Source organism: Pseudophryne corroboree, chromosome 12 (assembly GCF_028390025.1).
Source record: "Pseudophryne corroboree isolate aPseCor3 chromosome 12, aPseCor3.hap2, whole genome shotgun sequence".
NCBI classification, from domain to species: domain Eukaryota; kingdom Metazoa; phylum Chordata; class Amphibia; order Anura; family Myobatrachidae; genus Pseudophryne; species Pseudophryne corroboree.
The window spans coordinates 15,601,309-15,618,652 of record NC_086455.1 but is presented as its reverse complement, the minus strand read 5'-3'; the positions used below and the strand labels follow the sequence as shown (position 1 = coordinate 15,618,652).

General features: G+C 49.1%; 1 protein-coding gene across 6 annotated transcripts in view; it reads left to right on the top strand.

Annotated features, from left to right (window-relative positions):
- LOC134980318 (dnaJ homolog subfamily A member 1-like) overlaps positions 1–16,829 on the top strand; it is a 234,993-nt gene extending 218,164 nt beyond the window's left edge. For 5 of the 6 annotated variants that reach the window (XM_063947080.1, XM_063947082.1, XM_063947083.1 and 2 more), the window contains 6 exons: positions 615–804; positions 1,086–1,190; positions 4,255–4,479; positions 7,927–8,157; positions 15,718–15,818; positions 15,963–16,829. In XM_063947080.1, coding sequence (XP_063803150.1) covers positions 615–804; positions 1,086–1,190; positions 4,255–4,479; positions 7,927–8,157; positions 15,718–15,818; positions 15,963–16,181 — 1,071 coding nt within the window. In that variant the 3' untranslated portion in view covers positions 16,182–16,829. The remainder of the gene's footprint in view (positions 1–614; positions 805–1,085; positions 1,191–4,254; positions 4,480–7,926; positions 8,158–15,717; positions 15,819–15,962) is intronic. The other variant, XM_063947084.1, reaches the window with a different exon arrangement.
- Positions 16,830–17,344: the final 515 nt, after the last annotated feature.

Below are 17,344 nucleotides of genomic sequence, written 5' to 3'. Positions count from 1 at the left end.
CCAACAGTCCAGGTTTTAAGGATATCCATGCTTAACAACTGTTTTGCTATTAGTGCATGGTAAATCTGTGACGGGTCATTCTTGGATGTGTAGTTCCACAGCAGCTGGCTGTTGAATACCTCCGAACTATAAGAACGGTTTTCATTATCTGTTTTGTGCTTGCTGTATAACAGGCCTGGCCAACCTGTGACTCTCCAGCTGTTGTAAAACTACAAGTCCCATCATGCTTTGCTACAGTTTTGCTATTAGGGAGTGCTAAAACTGTGGCAAGGCATGCTGGGATCTATAGTTTCATAAACCGCTGGAGAGCCACAGGTTGGCCAGGCCTGCTGTTGTGTACACTAACAATCCATAGGTGCCTGATCAGTCTCACAGATTTGTGATTTATTGGTTTAATATAATGACTCCCCTTTTCTAGAGGTATTGCAAAAATTTGTTCTCTGTTTTGTAGTAAAAGGACCTGCACTTGCTATATGCTCACCTGCAGGGTGAAGACAGTTTAGTCGGGTCAGGAATACTGAAGCCGCCTGTAAATGCGCAATATAAGTAAAGCAATATGTTTTGACCCATCCAACTTGGAAAAGCCGTTTATACTCCTCATATCCTTCATGTAGTTTAAACAGATCTCGAAAGCATACAGAGTCCTCTCCGATGCCAACAAGCGATCGCTGTACGACCGCGGGGGAGAATCCGCGGTGAGAGGAGAGCGAGCGGATGGAAGGTGTGGCGGGGGAACGCAGATTAACATATTGAACCTATTCTTTGGGGGCACACCCAGAACCTGGCCACGCGCTGACAGGAGAGGTAAGTATATAAGGGAGTGTAGGTAATGGCACCTGTGCTGTGGGCTTACGGTTAGAAAACTAAACTATCTGGGTTTGGTTGCAAAGTGCAGGCACCATAGTGTTTTATAATGAGAGTTAATTTAAGAAAGTGTCAGATTTGGTTGTTTTTAACTCTGACAGCCCCTCTTATTTGTAATAATGTGTGTGTGTGTGTGTGTGTGTGTGTACTGTGCTCAAGGCAGGCCTTCATCTATAGAATTACATTGAATGTGTTTTGTAATTGCATTGCTCCTTCCTCAGGGAGGACGGTAACCCATCATCTCTTCGTCTCCTTGGAGGATCTATACAATGGGGCCACACGGAAACTCTCCATTCAAAAAAACGTCATCTGCCCAAATTGCAAAGGTGAGCGCTATAGCCCATGTAACTCACCGAGACATGTGATACCACAAAGATATTACTTTCATTTTTGTGGTTCTGATTGCAGACGAGCTGCCTTTTGTCTGTGTCCTACTGAAGCCGGTGGGTGCTAGTAACATCTGCCTTCCCCCTGGGATGTGATTGGCTCTTGGTGACTAATCGGACGCGCTCCCAGCACCGTCACCCTGAGTGGCTTCCTATAAATTGATGATAGCTGCTGGTGTAATCACCTCTCTGCCCTACCTGCAGCATAATCCCCTTCTCACAGGTCTTAGCAGCGGGGGGGAATAAGCATTATTCTCAATGCTGACTGGGGTTAGTTTATATAACACCATGCCAATTCAGCGGTTATAATTTCTTTTCCACTGGTGATCACCGCGGCTCTGCCAATATCATGGAGCACAACTGGCATAGCTGTCTGTTTCCAGCAATGGGAATGAGACCAAAGAAATAATCAGCTGGCAGATAACAGGGCAGCGAGGAGGAGAGAGCCTTCCCTAGGGACTTCCCCTAGGTCTCCACCTCACACGGCCTCCTGATTCCAGACCACCGGTAGCTGTGTGGTAATTCCAGTCACCCGTGGCTGATAATGCTGCACAGTGGTCAGGCAGTGTCCCCAGCAGCAGCTAGAATGGTTTCTCTATCACCTTATGGATAAAGTATTCTCACCTTAGATCAGTGTAAGCTTACCTGGGCAGAGCCACCTTTACTTTCTGTTTTATGTCATTGTATGTACTCGGTGGCCTGACACCCTTAATGTACAGTACCATGTAGCATGTCAGTACTTCATAAATAATGTAGGATGATCTAAGAAAATGTGGAAACATTAAATAGGTGGAGTGTTTATACAGGAGTGTGTCTGTGCCCCATGTTCTGCACTGCTACTTACTTATCATACAGCTGCCAATAATACGTATAAAGTCTGACTTCCTGCTGCCTCCATTCCCCACCTCACATCATGTCACTGCCCCTGTCACATGCAGCCCTGTCCTCACTGACATCACTCATCTCCTTCTCCTGATATACTCTGTGCTGCTAGGGACCCTGCTCCTCCCACTATATAACTCTCAGTCTGTGACTTCCTGCTGCCTCCATTCCCCTCCTCACATCATGTCACTGCCCCTGACACATGCAGCCCTGTCCTCACTGACACATCACTTATCTCCTGATATACTCTGTGCTGCTGGGGACCCTGCTCCTCCCACTATATAACTCTCAGTCTATGACTTCCTGCTGCCCCATTCCCCTGCTCACATCATGCCACTGCCCCTGTCACATGCAGCTCTGTCCTCACTGACACATCACTCATCTCCTGATATACTCTGTGCTGCTGGGGACCCTGCTCCTCCCACTATATAACTCTCAGTCTGTGGCTTCCTGCTACCTCCATTCCCCTCCACACATCATGTCACTGCCCCTGTCACATGCAGCCCTGTCCTCGCTGACACATCACTCATCTCCTGATATACTCTGTGCTGCTAGGGACACTGCTCCTCCCACTATATAACTCTCAGTCTGTGGCTGCCTCTATTCCCCTCCTCACATCATGTCACTGCCCCTGTCACATGCAGCCCTGTCCTCACTGACACATCACTCATCTCCTGATATACTCTGTGCTGCTGGGGACCCTGCTCCTTCCACTATATAACTCTCAGTCTGTGGCTTCCTGCTGCCTCCATTCCCCTCCTCCCATCATGTCACTGCCCCTGTCACATGCAGCCCTGTCCCCACTGACACATCACTCATCTCCTGATATACTCTGTGCTGCTGGGGACCCTGCTCCTCCCACTATATAACTCTCAGTCTGTGGCTTCCTGCTGCCTCCATTCCCCTCCTCCCATCATGTCACTGCCACTGTCACATGCAGCCCTGTCCTCACTGACACATCCCTCATCTCCTGATATACTCTGTGCTGCTCGGGATCCTGCTCCTCCTACTATATAACTCTCAGTCTGTGGCTTCCTGCTGCCTCCATTCCCCTCCTCACATCATGTCACTGCCCCGGTCACATGCAGCCCTGTCCTCACTGACACATCACTCATCTACTGATATACTCTGTGCTGCTGGGGACCCTGCTCCTTCCACTATATAACTCTCAGTCTGTGGCTTCCTGTTGCCTCCATTCCCCTACTCACATCATGTCATTGCCCCTGTCACATGCAGCCTGTCCTCACTGACACATCACTCATCTCCTGATATACTCTGTGCTGCTGGGGACCCTGCTCCTCCCACTATATAACTCTCAGTCTGTGACTTCCTGCTGCCTCCACTCCCCTCCTCACATCATGTCACTGCCCCTGTCACATGCAGCCCTGTCCTCACTGACACATCACTTATCTCCTGATATACTCTGTGCTGCTGGGGACCCTGCTCCTTCCACTATATAACTCTCAGTCTGTGACTTCCTGCTGCCTCCATTCCCCTCCTCGCATCATGTCACTGCCCTCTGTCACATGCAGCCCTGTCCTCACTGACACATCACTTATCTCCTGATATACTCTGTGCTGCTGGGGACCCTGCTCCTTCCACTATATAACTCTCAGTCTGTGACTTCCTGCTGCCTCCACTCCCCTCCTCACATCATGTCACTGCCCCTGTCACATGCAGCCCTGTCCTCACTAATACATCACTCATCTCCTGATATACTCTGTGCTGCTGGGGACCCTGCTCCTTCCACTATATAACTCTCAGTCTGTGACTTCCTGCTGCCTCCACTCCCCTCCTCACATCATGTCACTGCCCCTGTCACATGCAGCTCTGACCTCATTAACACATCATTCATCTCCTGATATACTCTGTACTGCTTATAGTCTGCGTGGAGGATGGGTGTGTGTGTGGATTTTATTTGTTTAATTAGAGAATGTGAATAACGTAAGTGGATTTGAGCGATAGGCGTGCAGTGAAATGTCAGATTATTGAGCAGTGTTCCTATGCTGTGGTGTTGATAAATGAGAGAACACTGCTGACCCCTGTCACTGTTACCTCAGGCTCTGGTTCTCTGTCCTGCTCTGCACCTGTACTAACGGAGCCTTTTTCTCACCCGGCATAGGCGCTCAGCAAGGATCAGTGACTCAGTGCCCAAAGTGCCACGGCACTGGCATGCAGATGCATCTGGTGGGCGGTTGCATCCCCGGAATGATGCATTCCCTACAGACCACGTGCTCGGAGTGCCACGGAGAAGGGCAGCGTATCGGGCCGTGTGACCAGTGCCCTGTGTGCAATGGGAAGAAGGTGACCAAGGAGAAAAAGATCCTAACTGTGCGCATAGACAAAGGTACTGACACTGAGACCTTGTCTGATCATTCTAGGCTGTGTGTGACGCTTGTGTTCTAATGGCATCTGGAGTGCTCTGTGCTGCGGGAGACACTAGCGGGAGCTGTGACCTGAGCGGGGGGCATCCATACTAGGCCGCAGAGCCTATCCTGGCATCAGCCCATTGTGTCTGGCTGCGTAGCCACATCCTACACGTGTTATAGCGAATCTGCTTTTAGGACCCCATTCTAATCTCCTGTTGATTCTCCCTGAGCCATCTACTCCATCATGTACATATTTATATGAGGCCTGTCATTACCTACATCTTGGTCAGAGGTTTGATTACTTTTGCAAAGTACTCAGATTTCTGAGAAGTTGGGGGGCATGGGGTGAAAGTGGCTCTGCAAGCTGTGTATTTTATCTCACTTTATGGGCATCATTCAATTAGAAGAGGCTTGGTTGCATCCGTAAGGTCGGGCCACGAGGGCGTTTATTTTCATGCCGCTACAGCGCCAACTCGTCCCCCTCGCGTCTAACTGAACTGACCGGGCCCTATGTGTGTTGTAGGGAAATGTCACGTACTTGGCACTAGGCAATGGCATTATAGCGTTTTCTTGTGGGGGGGTATTGTTACTGAAGGAGGATCCTCCTCTGTCTTAGCTCTTGTCTGTCTGTAGAATACAATTGTCATTGTCTCTCCGTGATCCCCCCCCGTATCTCGTCTTGTGATAGTCTCATTAAATTAGGGGGCTCTGGACCCCCGTCTTGTTTTTATAACTTTATCTTATTGTGTTTTAGAATAATATTATTTAAATGTAATCCCCAAATATTTTCACATCACATAAACATAAGAGGGCAAAATAAAAATGTGTGCGACTAGAATGCGGCTGTCTGAGGCCCTGTAAGGAGCAGTCCGCGATCCAGCCTGGATGTGATGTAGGAGTTCATATTGTTAAGATAGCGCTTTATATGAAACCCCTATAGAGCAATCTGATACCAGGCAAGGGGCGTCCTATGGTCTGGCCTTTTAAACCAGGGGATTTCAACTCCAGCCCTCAAATACCCACAGCAGGTCATGTATTGTGGACGTCTTTAATCATGCACAGGAGAGTAATTTTGCTGGGTATATATCCACCCGCTTCCAGGCAGAAATCCTGAAATTATGACCTGTTGGGAGGGGTTGAGAAACATTGGTTTAATCTCTTCAGTGGAATTCCCGGAACATTTCCGGGGCCAACGGCGCTGTGCAGACTGGCAACCCCGGAAATTTTCCAGGCATGCCACTGCTCCCCCTCCCTCCTTACACTCCGCTCGGCCGGCCCGATGGATGACGCGATCGCGTCATTCCGCAAAACTCCGCCAGCCGGGCTTAGTACAAGGGAGGAGAGGGAGAGGGTGTCAGTGCTAGCCCTCCAGGAAATGCTGCCCGAGGGATGTCCATCGGTGGGTTATTAGTCCACGGTCACCATCGATGGATAACCTCGATGGTGTAAAACCATCTGGAATGGATCCATTGATGGTTTTACTCATCGATGGTCATCCCTCATTTACAGTACACATGTGATGGGGTCAGGGGGCGTGGCTTAGCGGGTGACCAGGCGGAGCTAAGCTCTGTGCTCTGACACTTCTCGGAAAAAAAAAATCAATTCAGTAGCACTGAACCATTGATGGCGGGCAACCATCTGGCTCTCCCCCATCGATGGTAAAAGTATTCAACATCGGCCATAGACCATCGATGATTTTGAATCATCAGTGGTCGATGGCATCCCTAGCTACCTCTAGGCAACGAGCATTCCCCAGTGGCAACGAGCATGGATCCCAGAGCATAAAACCCCTGGCAAAAAGCATGATGCAGCGCGTGGAACCCCTGGTAACACGCAGGTAAAAAAAAATTAAAAACCTGCCCTGGGAGGTGTGACCAAATTCCAAAAACCCGCCACTGAAGGGGTTAAATGTTTTATACCTGAGTGAGTTGGGATGTCCTCCCTCAGAGTACCCATAGAAGCAGGGCGTTCAGCTTTTAGGTCCATCATATGCAGCGTGGTCTAGGCTCTCTTAGGGGTAAATTTACTAAGGTGGGAGATTTTTAGAACTGGTGATGTTGCCCATAGCAACCAATCAGATTATATCTATTATCTGCTAGAAGCAGCTTGATAAATGGTAAGTAGAATCTGATTGGTTGCCACGGGCAACATCACCAGTTCTAAAAATCTCCCACCTTAGTAAATTTACCCTTTTGTTTCCAGCAGCTGAGAGTGTGGGCTTATATGTATCAATCCAATAGGTGCCCTTTAAAAACTGAGCTGCACTCTAGTGTGTCCGAGGGATAGAGCTCCAAAATGTCCTTTCTTATCTGTTTAGTGCAGAGTTTCCCAACCTCAAGGCACTTTTTACAGTCCGGGTTTTAAGAATAGCCGTACTTGAGCACAGGTGATTTAATTAGTACCTCAATTATTTTGTTTTAAATATCTGTGCTCAAGCATGGATATCCGTAAAACCTGGACTGTTACTGTGCCTTGAGGACTGAGGTTTGGAAACCCTGGTTTAGAGGGAAGGGGGCTGACCGAGTATGTGCAGCTGCAAGGTACCACAGAGGTAAGCAAACGCCACTGGTATATTCTTATTTACTGTCCTGTCCGCAACACACATTGGGAAACACATTTTGAGTATTGTGTCCAATTAAAGACAGATTGAAGAACTTTCACTTTCAGATAGTGATTAAAAAAAAAAAAAAGTTAAATGACTGCGTTACTCTTCCCGTTCAGCCCTCAGTACAGAGTGAGTGCTGCCATCTTGTGGTATGAATACATGCAGTATATCATGAATATTCACCTCAGATGTCACAGGTTCCTACTGAACTGACTGCTGTATTAATACATTTGCTTGTTTTATGTATTTTTTGTTCGCTGGAGGCAGCCATTTTGTGTTCATTGGTTTACATACCTGACACACAAGACAGTAAAACGTGCAAGCTGTGCATTCTTAACATATAGAGTTGAACAATCTGGCCACTAGACAAAATGCATTAATGTATAGATATATACTGTAGAGCAGGAATTCCCAACTTCTGTCCTCAAGGCACACTAACAGTGCAGGTTTTAGTGATATCCAGGCTTAAGCACACATGGTTAAATCATAATAACTGAGGTACTAATTGTTACCTATGCTCAAGCATTGACATCACTAAAACCTGGACTGTTAGTGTGCCTTGAGGACCAACATTTGGAATGTCTGCTAAAGAGCTTACATAACTTGTCCAAAGCTACCAGAAGTGGACACTAGGATTCTACCCAGGACCCACCGTCTCTAGGTCCTTCAGTGGTGGATAGACCACTTGGCACTTCTCTAGCATAAGCCATCGTTCCCTCCTACTGGTCTCCCCCTGCTTTAGATATTGTTGCTGTTGATGCATCTGACCTTCTGTGTGCTCCAGAAAAGTGAGTGTGACCTTGCGTTTCCCTTACCACAGGTATGAAGAACAGACAGAAGATGATCTTCCATGGTGAGGGCGATCAGGTACCGCGTTTACAACCTGGAGATATCGTCATTGTTTTGGAACAAAGAGAACACCCGGTTTTCCAGAGGAATAACAATGACCTCATCCTGAATATGGAGATCGAGCTGGCTGACGCCCTATGTGGATGTAGACAGAAGGTGCGGACTCTTGATGGAAGGACACTCCTTGTCCGGTCGCGGCCAGGTACAGTGTCTCGTTTGGTCTGTGCAGGCAAACTGGTATCCAGGTGCTAGAACTCCCTGCAGCTCGTCGGCACTGTCAGGGTGTCTCACACCAGAAAATAAGGGAGCGGGGTCTCTGGTTACCCACTGTGACCTACAAGTCCGCCTTTGTACTATGCAATCTATGTGGTGTACACGGAAACCGTTCCTCTCTAAATAGAAAGTCTTCATAAAAGGATCCCCGCCCCCCATTGCTCCAATTAATATAATAAGCACTGGTAGTATAGTGCAATTAGCGCCAATCATGAGTATTTTGTTATAAAAGATGTGGCACGTGCGAACTGCATGTAGGAATTCTGAGTAATTGGTGCGGAAGGGATTAGAGACTGCCACGTAAATCTGTGTATAGCTAGAAAACAGAAAGTATCCAGTATTAGTGCTTATTTGATCAATGCCTCATTAAGCTTCCAGCCCACATTACGGGTCCCCAAATTCCTGCAAGTCCTATACTAATATCATGCTTAAATAAAATGAATTACAGTTACAATCAATTGCACAGACGTTTGTCATGGTGGGTGACATGCAGCGAGGCTGGCAGGTGAGTCACACACAGAACGCCTTATATGGGCTTCATAGACATGATCCATAATATAATATAACCAGGCCACGTGTAGATGTCTGTGGACTTGGCACCTGTACGGTGATTGTTCTGGGCCACGTCTGAGCGATCATGTGAGGATCATGGCAGACGAGGTGAAACGTGCGTTGCATGATGGCATGCGTACCCCAAAAAGTGTCTGTGACCTCACACAACCAGTGGCGTGTCGTCTGTATATAATAGGAGAGACTACATCAATAGCAGGTTAGCAGGATGATAGTATTTTGTACAACACTGAGGCAGACGGAAGCATTTAAAGAGTTTTTCTCTGACGTCCTAAGTGGATGCTGGGGACTCCGTCAGGACCATGGGGAATAGCGGCTCCGCAGGAGACAGGGCACAAAAGTAAAAGCTTTAGGATCAGGTGGTGTGCACTGGCTCCTCCCCCTATGACCCTCCTCCAAGCCTCAGTTAGGTTTTTGTGCCCGGCCGAGAAGGGTGCAATCTAGGTGGCTCTCCTAAAGAGCTGCTTAGAGTAAAAGTTTTATTAGGTTTTTTATTTTCAGTGAGTCCTGCTGGCAACAGGCTCACTGCATCGAGGGACTTAGGGGAGAAGAAGTGAACTCACCTGCGTGCAGGATGGATTGGCTTCTTAGGCTACTGGACACTAGCTCCAGAGGGACGATCACAGGTACAGCCTGGATGGGTCACCGGAGCCGCGCCGCAGACCCCCTTGCAGATGCTGAAGAGAGAAGAGGTCCAGAAATCGGCGGCTGAAGACTTCTCAGTCTTCATGAGGTAGCGCACAGCACTGCAGCTGTGCGCCATTGCTCTCAGCACACTTCACACCAACGGTCACTGAGGGTGCAGGGCGCTGGGGGGGGCGCCCTGGGCAGCAATGAAAGTACCTATACTGGCTAAAAATACATCACATATAGCCTCTGGGGCTATATGGATGTATTTAACCCCTGCCAGGTTGTCAGAAAAACGGGAGAAGAAGCCCGCCGAAAAGGGGGCGGGGCCTATTCTCCTCAGCACACAGCGCCATTTTCCCTCACAGAACTGCTGGTGGGTAGGCTCCCAGGCTCTCCCCTGCACTGCACTACAGAAACAGGGTTAAAACAGAGAGGGGGGGCACTTATTTGGCGATATGATTATATATTAAGATGCTATAAGGGAAAACACTTATATAAAGGTTGTCCCTGTATAATTATAGCGTTTTGGTGTGTGCTGGCAAACTCTCCCTCTGTCTCCCCAAAGGGCTAGTGGGGTCCTGTCCTCTATCAGAGCATTCCCTGTGTGTGTGCTGTGTGTCGGTACGTGTGTGTCGACATGTATGAGGACGATGTTGGTGAGGAGGCGGAGCAATTGCCTGTAATGGTGATGTCACTCTCTAGGGAGTCGACACCGGAATGGATGGCTTATTTAGGGAATTACGTGATAATGTCAACACGCTGCAAGGTCGGTTGACGACATGAGACGGCCGGCAAACAAATTAGTACCTGTCCAGGCGTCTCAAACACCGTCAGGGGCTTTAAAACGCCCATTTACCTCAGTCGGTCGACACAGACACGGACACTGACTCCAGTGTCGACGGTGAAGAAACAAACGTATTTTCCTTTAGGGCCACACGTTACATGTTAAGGGCAATGAAGGAGGTGTTACATATTTCTGATACTACAAGTACCACAAAAAAGGGTATTATGTGGGGTGTGAAAAAACTACCTGTAGTTTTTCCTGAATCAGATAAATTAAATGAAGTGTGTGATGATGCGTGGGTTTCCCCCGATAGAAAATTATTGGCGGTATACCTTTTCCCGCCAGAAGTTAGGGCGCGTTGGGAAACACCCCTTAGGGTGGATAAGGCGCTCACACGCTTATCACAAGTGGCGTTACCGTCTCCAGATACGGCCGCCCTCAAGGAGCCAGCTGATAGGAGGCTGGAAAATATCCTAAAAAGTATATACACACATACTGGTGTTATACTGCGACCAGCGATCGCCTCAGCCTGGATGTGCAGCGCTGGGGTGGCTTGGTCGGATTCCCTGACTGAAAATATTGATACCCTTGACAGGGACAGTATTTTATTGACTATAGAGCATTTAAAGGATGCATTTCTATATATGCGAGATGCACAGAGGGATATTTGCACTCTGGCATCAAGAGTAAGTGCGATGTCCATATCTGCCAGAAGATGTTTATGGACACGACAGTGGTCAGGTGATGCAGATTCCAAACGGCACATGGAAGTATTGCCGTATAAAGGGGAGGAGTTATTTGGGGTCGGTCCATCGGACCTGGTGGCCACGGCAACAGCTGGAAAATCCACCTTTTTTACCCCAAGTCACATCTCAGCAGAAAAAGACACCATCTTTTCAGCCTCAGTCCTTTCGTCCCCATAAGGGCAAGCGGGCAAAAGGCCAGTCATATCTGCCCAGGGATAGAGGAAAGGGAAGAAGACTGCAGCAGGCAGCCCATTCCCAGGAACAGAAGCCCTCCACCGCTTCTACCAAGTCCTCAGCATGACGCTGGGGCCGTTCAAGCGGACTCAGGTGCGGTGGGGGGTCGTCTCAAGAGTTTCAGCACGCAGTGGGCTCACTCGCAAGTGGACCCCTGGAGCCTACAAGTAGTATCCCAGGGGTACAGATTGGAAATTCGAGACGTCTTCCCCCTCGCAGGTTCCTGAAGTCTGCTTTACCAACGTCTCCCTCCGACAGGGAGGCAGTATTGGAAACAATTCACAAGCTGTATTCCCAGCAGGTGATAATCAAAGTACCCCTCCTACAACAAGGAAAGGGGTAGTATTCCACACTATATTGTGGTACTGAAGCCAGACGGCTCGGTGAGACCTATTCTAAATCTGAAATATTTGAACACTTCCATACAAAGGTTCAAATCAAGATGGAGTCACTCAGAGCAGTGATAGCGAACCAGGAAGAAGGGGACTATATGGTGTCCCTGGACATCAGGGATGCTTACCTCCATGTCCCAATTTGCCCTTCTCACCAAGGGTACCTCAGGTTCGTGGTACAGAACTGTCACTATCAGTTTCAGACGCTGCCGTTTGGATTGTCCACGGCACCCCGGGTCTTTACCAAGGTAATGGCCGAAATGATGATTCTTCTTCAAAGAAAATGGACGACCTCCTGATAAGAGCAAGGTCCAGAGAACAGTTGGAGGTCGGAGTAGCACTATCTCAAGTAGTTCTACGACAGCACGGGTGGATTCTAATTATTCCAAAATCGCAGCTGTTTCCGACGACACGTCTGCTGTTCCTAGGGATGATTCTGGACACAGTCCAGAAAAGGGTGTTTCTCCCGGAGAAGAAAGCCAGGGAGTTATCCGAGCTAGTCAGGAACCTCCTAAAACCAGGAAAAGTGTCAGTGCATCATTGCACAAGGGTCCTGGGAAAAATGGTGGCTTCTTACGAAGCGATTCCATTCGGCAGATTTCACGCAAGAACTTTTCAGTGGGATCTGCTGGAAAAATGGTCCGGATCGCATCTTCAGATGCATCAGCGGATAACCCTGTCTCCAAGGACAAGGGTGTTTCTTCTGCGGTGGCTGCAGAGTGCTCATCTATTAAAGGGCCGCAGATTCGGCATTCAGGACTGGGTCCTGGTGACCACGGATGCCAACCTGAGAGGCTGGGGAGCAGTCACACAGGGAAAAAATTTCCAGGGAGTGTGATATAGTCTGGAGACTTCTCTCCACATAAATATACTGGAGCTAAGGGCAATTTACAATGCTCTAAGCTTAGCAAGACCTCTGCTTCAAGGTCAGCCGGTATTGATCCAGTGGGACAACATCACGGCAGTCGCCCACGTAAACAGACAGGGCGGCACAAGAAGCAGGAGGGCAATGGCAGAAACTGCAAGGATTCTTCGCTGGGCGGAAAATCATGTGATAACACTGTCAGCAGTGTTCATTCCGGGAGTGGACAACTGGGAAGCAGACTTCCTCAGCAGGCACGACCTCCACCCGGGAGAGTGGGGACTTCATCGGGAAGTCTTCCACATGATTGTGAACCGTTGGGAAAGACCAAAGGTGGACATGATGGCGTCCCGCCTGAACAAAAAACTGGACAGGTATTGCGCCAGGTCAAGAGACCCTCAGGCAATAGCTGTGGACGTTCTGGTAACACCGTGGGTGTACCAGTCGGTGTATGTGTTCCCTCCTCTGCTTCTCATACCTAAGGTACTGAGAATTATAAGACGTAGAGGAGTAAGAACTATACTCGTGGCTCCGGATTGGCCAAGAAGGACTTGGTACCCGGAACTTCAAGAAATGCTCACAGAGGACTCATGGCCTCTGCCGCTAAGAAGGGACTTGCTTCAGCAAGTACCATGTCTGTTCCAAGACTTACCGCGGCTGCGTTTGACGGCATGGCGGTGGAACGCCGGATCCTAAGGGAAAAAGGCATTCCGGAAGAGGTCATTCCTACCCTGGTCAAAGCTAGGAAGGAGGTGACCGCACAACATTATCACCACATGTGGCGAAAATATGTTGCGTGGTGTGAGGCCAGGAAGGCCCCACGAAGAAATTTTCAACTCTGTCGATTCCTGCATTTCCTGCAAACAGGAGTGTCTATGGGCCTCAAATTGGGGTCCATTAAGGTTCAAATTTCGGCCCTGTCAATTTTCTTCCAGAAAAAATTGGCTTCAGTTCCTGAAGTCCAGAAGTTTGTCAAGGGAGTACTGCATATACAACCCCCTTTTGTGCCTCCAGTGGCACTGTGGGATCTCAACGTAGTTCTGGGATTCCTCAAATCACATTGGTTTAAACCGCTCAAATCTGTGGATTTGAAATATCTCACATGGAAAGTGACCATGCTGTTGGCCCTGGCCTCGGCCAGGCGAGTGTCAGAATTGGCGGCTTTGTCTCACAAAGCCCATATCTGATTGTCCATTCGGACAGGGCAGAGCTGCGGACTCGTCCCCAGTTTCTCCCTAAGGTGGTGTCAGCGTTTCACCTGCACCAGCTTATTGTGGTACCTGCGGCTACTAGGGACTTGGAGGACTCCAAGTTGCTAGATGTTGTCAGGGCCCTGAAAATATAGGTTTCCAGGACGGCTGGAGTCAGGAAAACTGACTTGCTGTTATCCTGTAGGCACCCAAAAAAAAACTGGGTGCTCTTGCTTCTAAGCAGACGATTGCTAGTTGGATGTGTAGTACAATTCAGCTTGCACATTCTGTGGCAGGCCTGCCACAGCCAAAATATGTAAATGCCCATTCCACAAGGAAGGTGGGCTCATCTTGGGCGGCTGCCCGAGGGGTCTCGGCTTTACAACTTTGCCGAGCTGCTACTTGGTCAGGGGCACACCCTGGCTGAGGAGGACCTGGAGTTCTCTCATTTGGTGCTGCAGAGTCATCCGCACTCTCCCGCCCGTTTGGGAGCTTTGGTATAATCCCCATGGTCCTGACGGAGTCCCCAGCATCCACTTAGGACGTCAGAGAAAATAAGAATTTACTTACCGATAATTCTATTTCTCGTAGTCCGTAGTGGATGCTGGGCGCCCATCCCAAGTGCGGATTGTCTGCAATACTTGTACATAGTTATTGTTACAAAAATCGGGTTATTATTGTTGTGAGCCATCTTTTCAGAGGCTCCGCTGTTATCATGCTGTTAACTGGGTTCAGATCACAGGTTGTACAGTGTGATTGGTGTGGCTGGTATGAGTCTTACCCGGGATTCAAAATCCTTCCTTATTGTGTACGCTCGTCCGGGCACAGTATCCTAACTGAGGCTTGGAGGAGGGTCATAGGGGGAGGAGCCAGTGCACACCACCTGATCCTAAAGCTTTTACTTTTGTGCCCTGTCTCCTGCGGAGCCGCTATTCCCCATGGTCCTGACGGAGTCCCCAGCATCCACTACGGACTACGAGAAATAGAATTATCGGTAAGTAAATTCTTTATTTTTTTTATTTTATTTTAGCAGATGTAACTGTACACACCACTTGACACGAAGGGGCTAATTCAGACCTGATCGTAGCCATGCTAAATTTTGCACGGCTACGATCAGCAACCCTGACATGTGGGGGGGGGATGCCCAGCACAGGGCTAGTCCGCCCCGCATGTCTGGCTATCCCCCCACCGCACGGGTGCGATAGCATCACACCCGGTGAGTAAGTCCCTACCACTGCTGCTCTGGTAGGCGACTCTTCGCTGTGTCCCAGAAAGCAGCGGCTGCATGTCACGCAGCCGCCGCGACCCGCCCCTGCAAGGTCCGGGCACGCCTGCGTTGCCCGGACCGCGCCCCTAAAACGGCCGCCAGCCCACCCCTTTCCCGCCCAGCGAACGCCTCTGTCTGTCAATCGCTGGGCTGAGCTGCCGATCGCATCTCTGGCATGCACATGCGTGGTCCAAACCTGATCGCCTGCTGTGGAAAACGCACAGTATCGATCGGGGCTGAATTAGCCCCTAAGGACGCTGGTATCTGTTCATGGCTCCTGGCGAGGTGCCGGTGGTAGGCATGCCCTCCAATCACTGTAGTGCGGGGACAAGTAGTACAATGTGACCTCCATACAGTGATCAGTGGGTTGCTGGGAGGTAGTCAAAATACCGACTGCGGCATCCCGGCACCTAAACAGTGAGGTACCTAATCCCTAACCCTTCCTCCATGGGACCTAACCCTCCCCAGGGGTGCCTAACCCTCCACCCCTACAGCTTAACCCTAAACCCCCTGCGGCTTACTACTCTTGAGTGGCGGCAGTTCCTCGTTCTGGATACCGGTGCCGGTATTCTGAGCAGTGTCGGCATTCCAGCGCCGGTATCCTGACCGCACCCCACTGGGAGGACCAGTCTGTATTTCTTAATAGTGTCTCTAATGCCTGGGAATGAATGACTGCATCATGGTGTATATTGGGCCAGCTGTTTAGGTAATAGGTTCCGTGAGATATCATGATTTTATCTATTTTAATTGTAGAACTTTAATCATTTGGAACATTTTCTGTAGGTTCATGAGCCTGCCTCTTCCTTTTCTGTAGGAGAAGTCATCAGGCCGGGCGATGTTAAATGTGTTCCGCGGGAGGGGATGCCCGTCTTTCGTGACCCGCTTGAGAAAGGAAACCTCATCATTCAGTTCAAGGTATTCCTTGATAGTTTGTATTGTACATGGTTGAAGCAATAGGTGTACTTTGTGACCATTTACTATATTCCGGACATGATTTGGGGAAGGGGGGGGGTTGGGTTTATGTTTATTTTAATCCAGTTTCTTTGACATGTATTTTAGGTAAAGTTCCCTGAACCTGGCTGGGTTCCCATTGACAATCTACAAAAGCTGCAGGAATTATTCCCATCCCCCTCGAAGCCAAACCTCCCAGACGATACAGAGGAAGTAGACTTGTCCAATTACGACCCAAGTGAAGACCGAAAGCAGTCGAGCAGAAGAGAGGCTTACGAGGAAGATGGGGTCCAATATTCCCACACTAGGCAGTGCCAGACCTCTTAATACCAGCGGCTGCTGGGTAGACCCAGTCAAGAAACCAGATGGTGCACTCTTTTCCTTTTTGAATACGAGCTGCCCTCTCGCGTTGTGGAGACTTTCCGCCTTGGCCTGCTGATCTCCGCTGGAGCACAGCCGAGTATGAACTCTGGCCTTGTCTTCCAGAGCACCCGTGGATGATTGTCCTCCACTTTTGTGTGCCAGCTGAGCCTTGCCCGTTATTATCCATCGCACCCCCCCCCCCCCCCCCCCCCCCTAAACTAGTTTGCAACCTCCTTGCAAGCCTGTAAGTCATACTAGACATTCGGTCAGGTCTTAATGGCAGTGAGATGTTTACAAGGACTATAAATATGGAGCCTAATTGTTTGTCTGTCATTGATGGCACTTTAGAAAGGAGAGGTTCTGACGACTTATCAGTAACAAGACATCGCCTGCATTCCTGCTGGCTACGTAGCATCACCCACAGCCTCTGTGACATCGGTGGACATCGGTCAGTCTCCTAGGGAAATTACTACGGGAAGTGCAATAGTGCTGAATCAGCACAACCTGTAAAATTCCATTGTCTGGAGGAGTTGACGCACTCCGGGAACACAACTGTACATCGCAAGGGATACCGTGATCTCTCAATGTAAATAAAAAGAGGATTAATTAAAAGTTCCTATCTTTTTACTTGTTTCATCAGTTACATCTTCAGTGACGGGGAATTTTGTTTAATTGCTAAATCAGTGTTTAATGTTAGTTTCTCTGACGTCCTAGACGACTAGTGTATAGATACGATCTATACCCCATGGGGTATAGATCGGGGCCACTGGAGCCTGGCACTTTAAAACCTTTAGTGTATGTGTGTGCTGGCTCCTCCCCTCTATGCCCCTCCTACCAGACTCAATTTAGAAAAATGTGCCCGAGGAGCCGGGTGCATTTCTCTGGAGCTCCAGAGAGTTTCCTTGATTTTTTATTTTAGTTATTTATTTTCAGGTAGTCCTGGTTGGCAACCAGGCTACCTGCTTCGTGGGACTTAGAGGGGGGACCGAACCAACCTCCTGAGAGTTAATAGTTCGTAATCCCAGCTGACAGGACACTGAGCTCCTGAGGTGCTGTTATACCATACTGTGTGGGCCCACGCCAGCAGCTAGCCGCCACCCTCTAACAGATGCCGAAGAGTCGCAGGT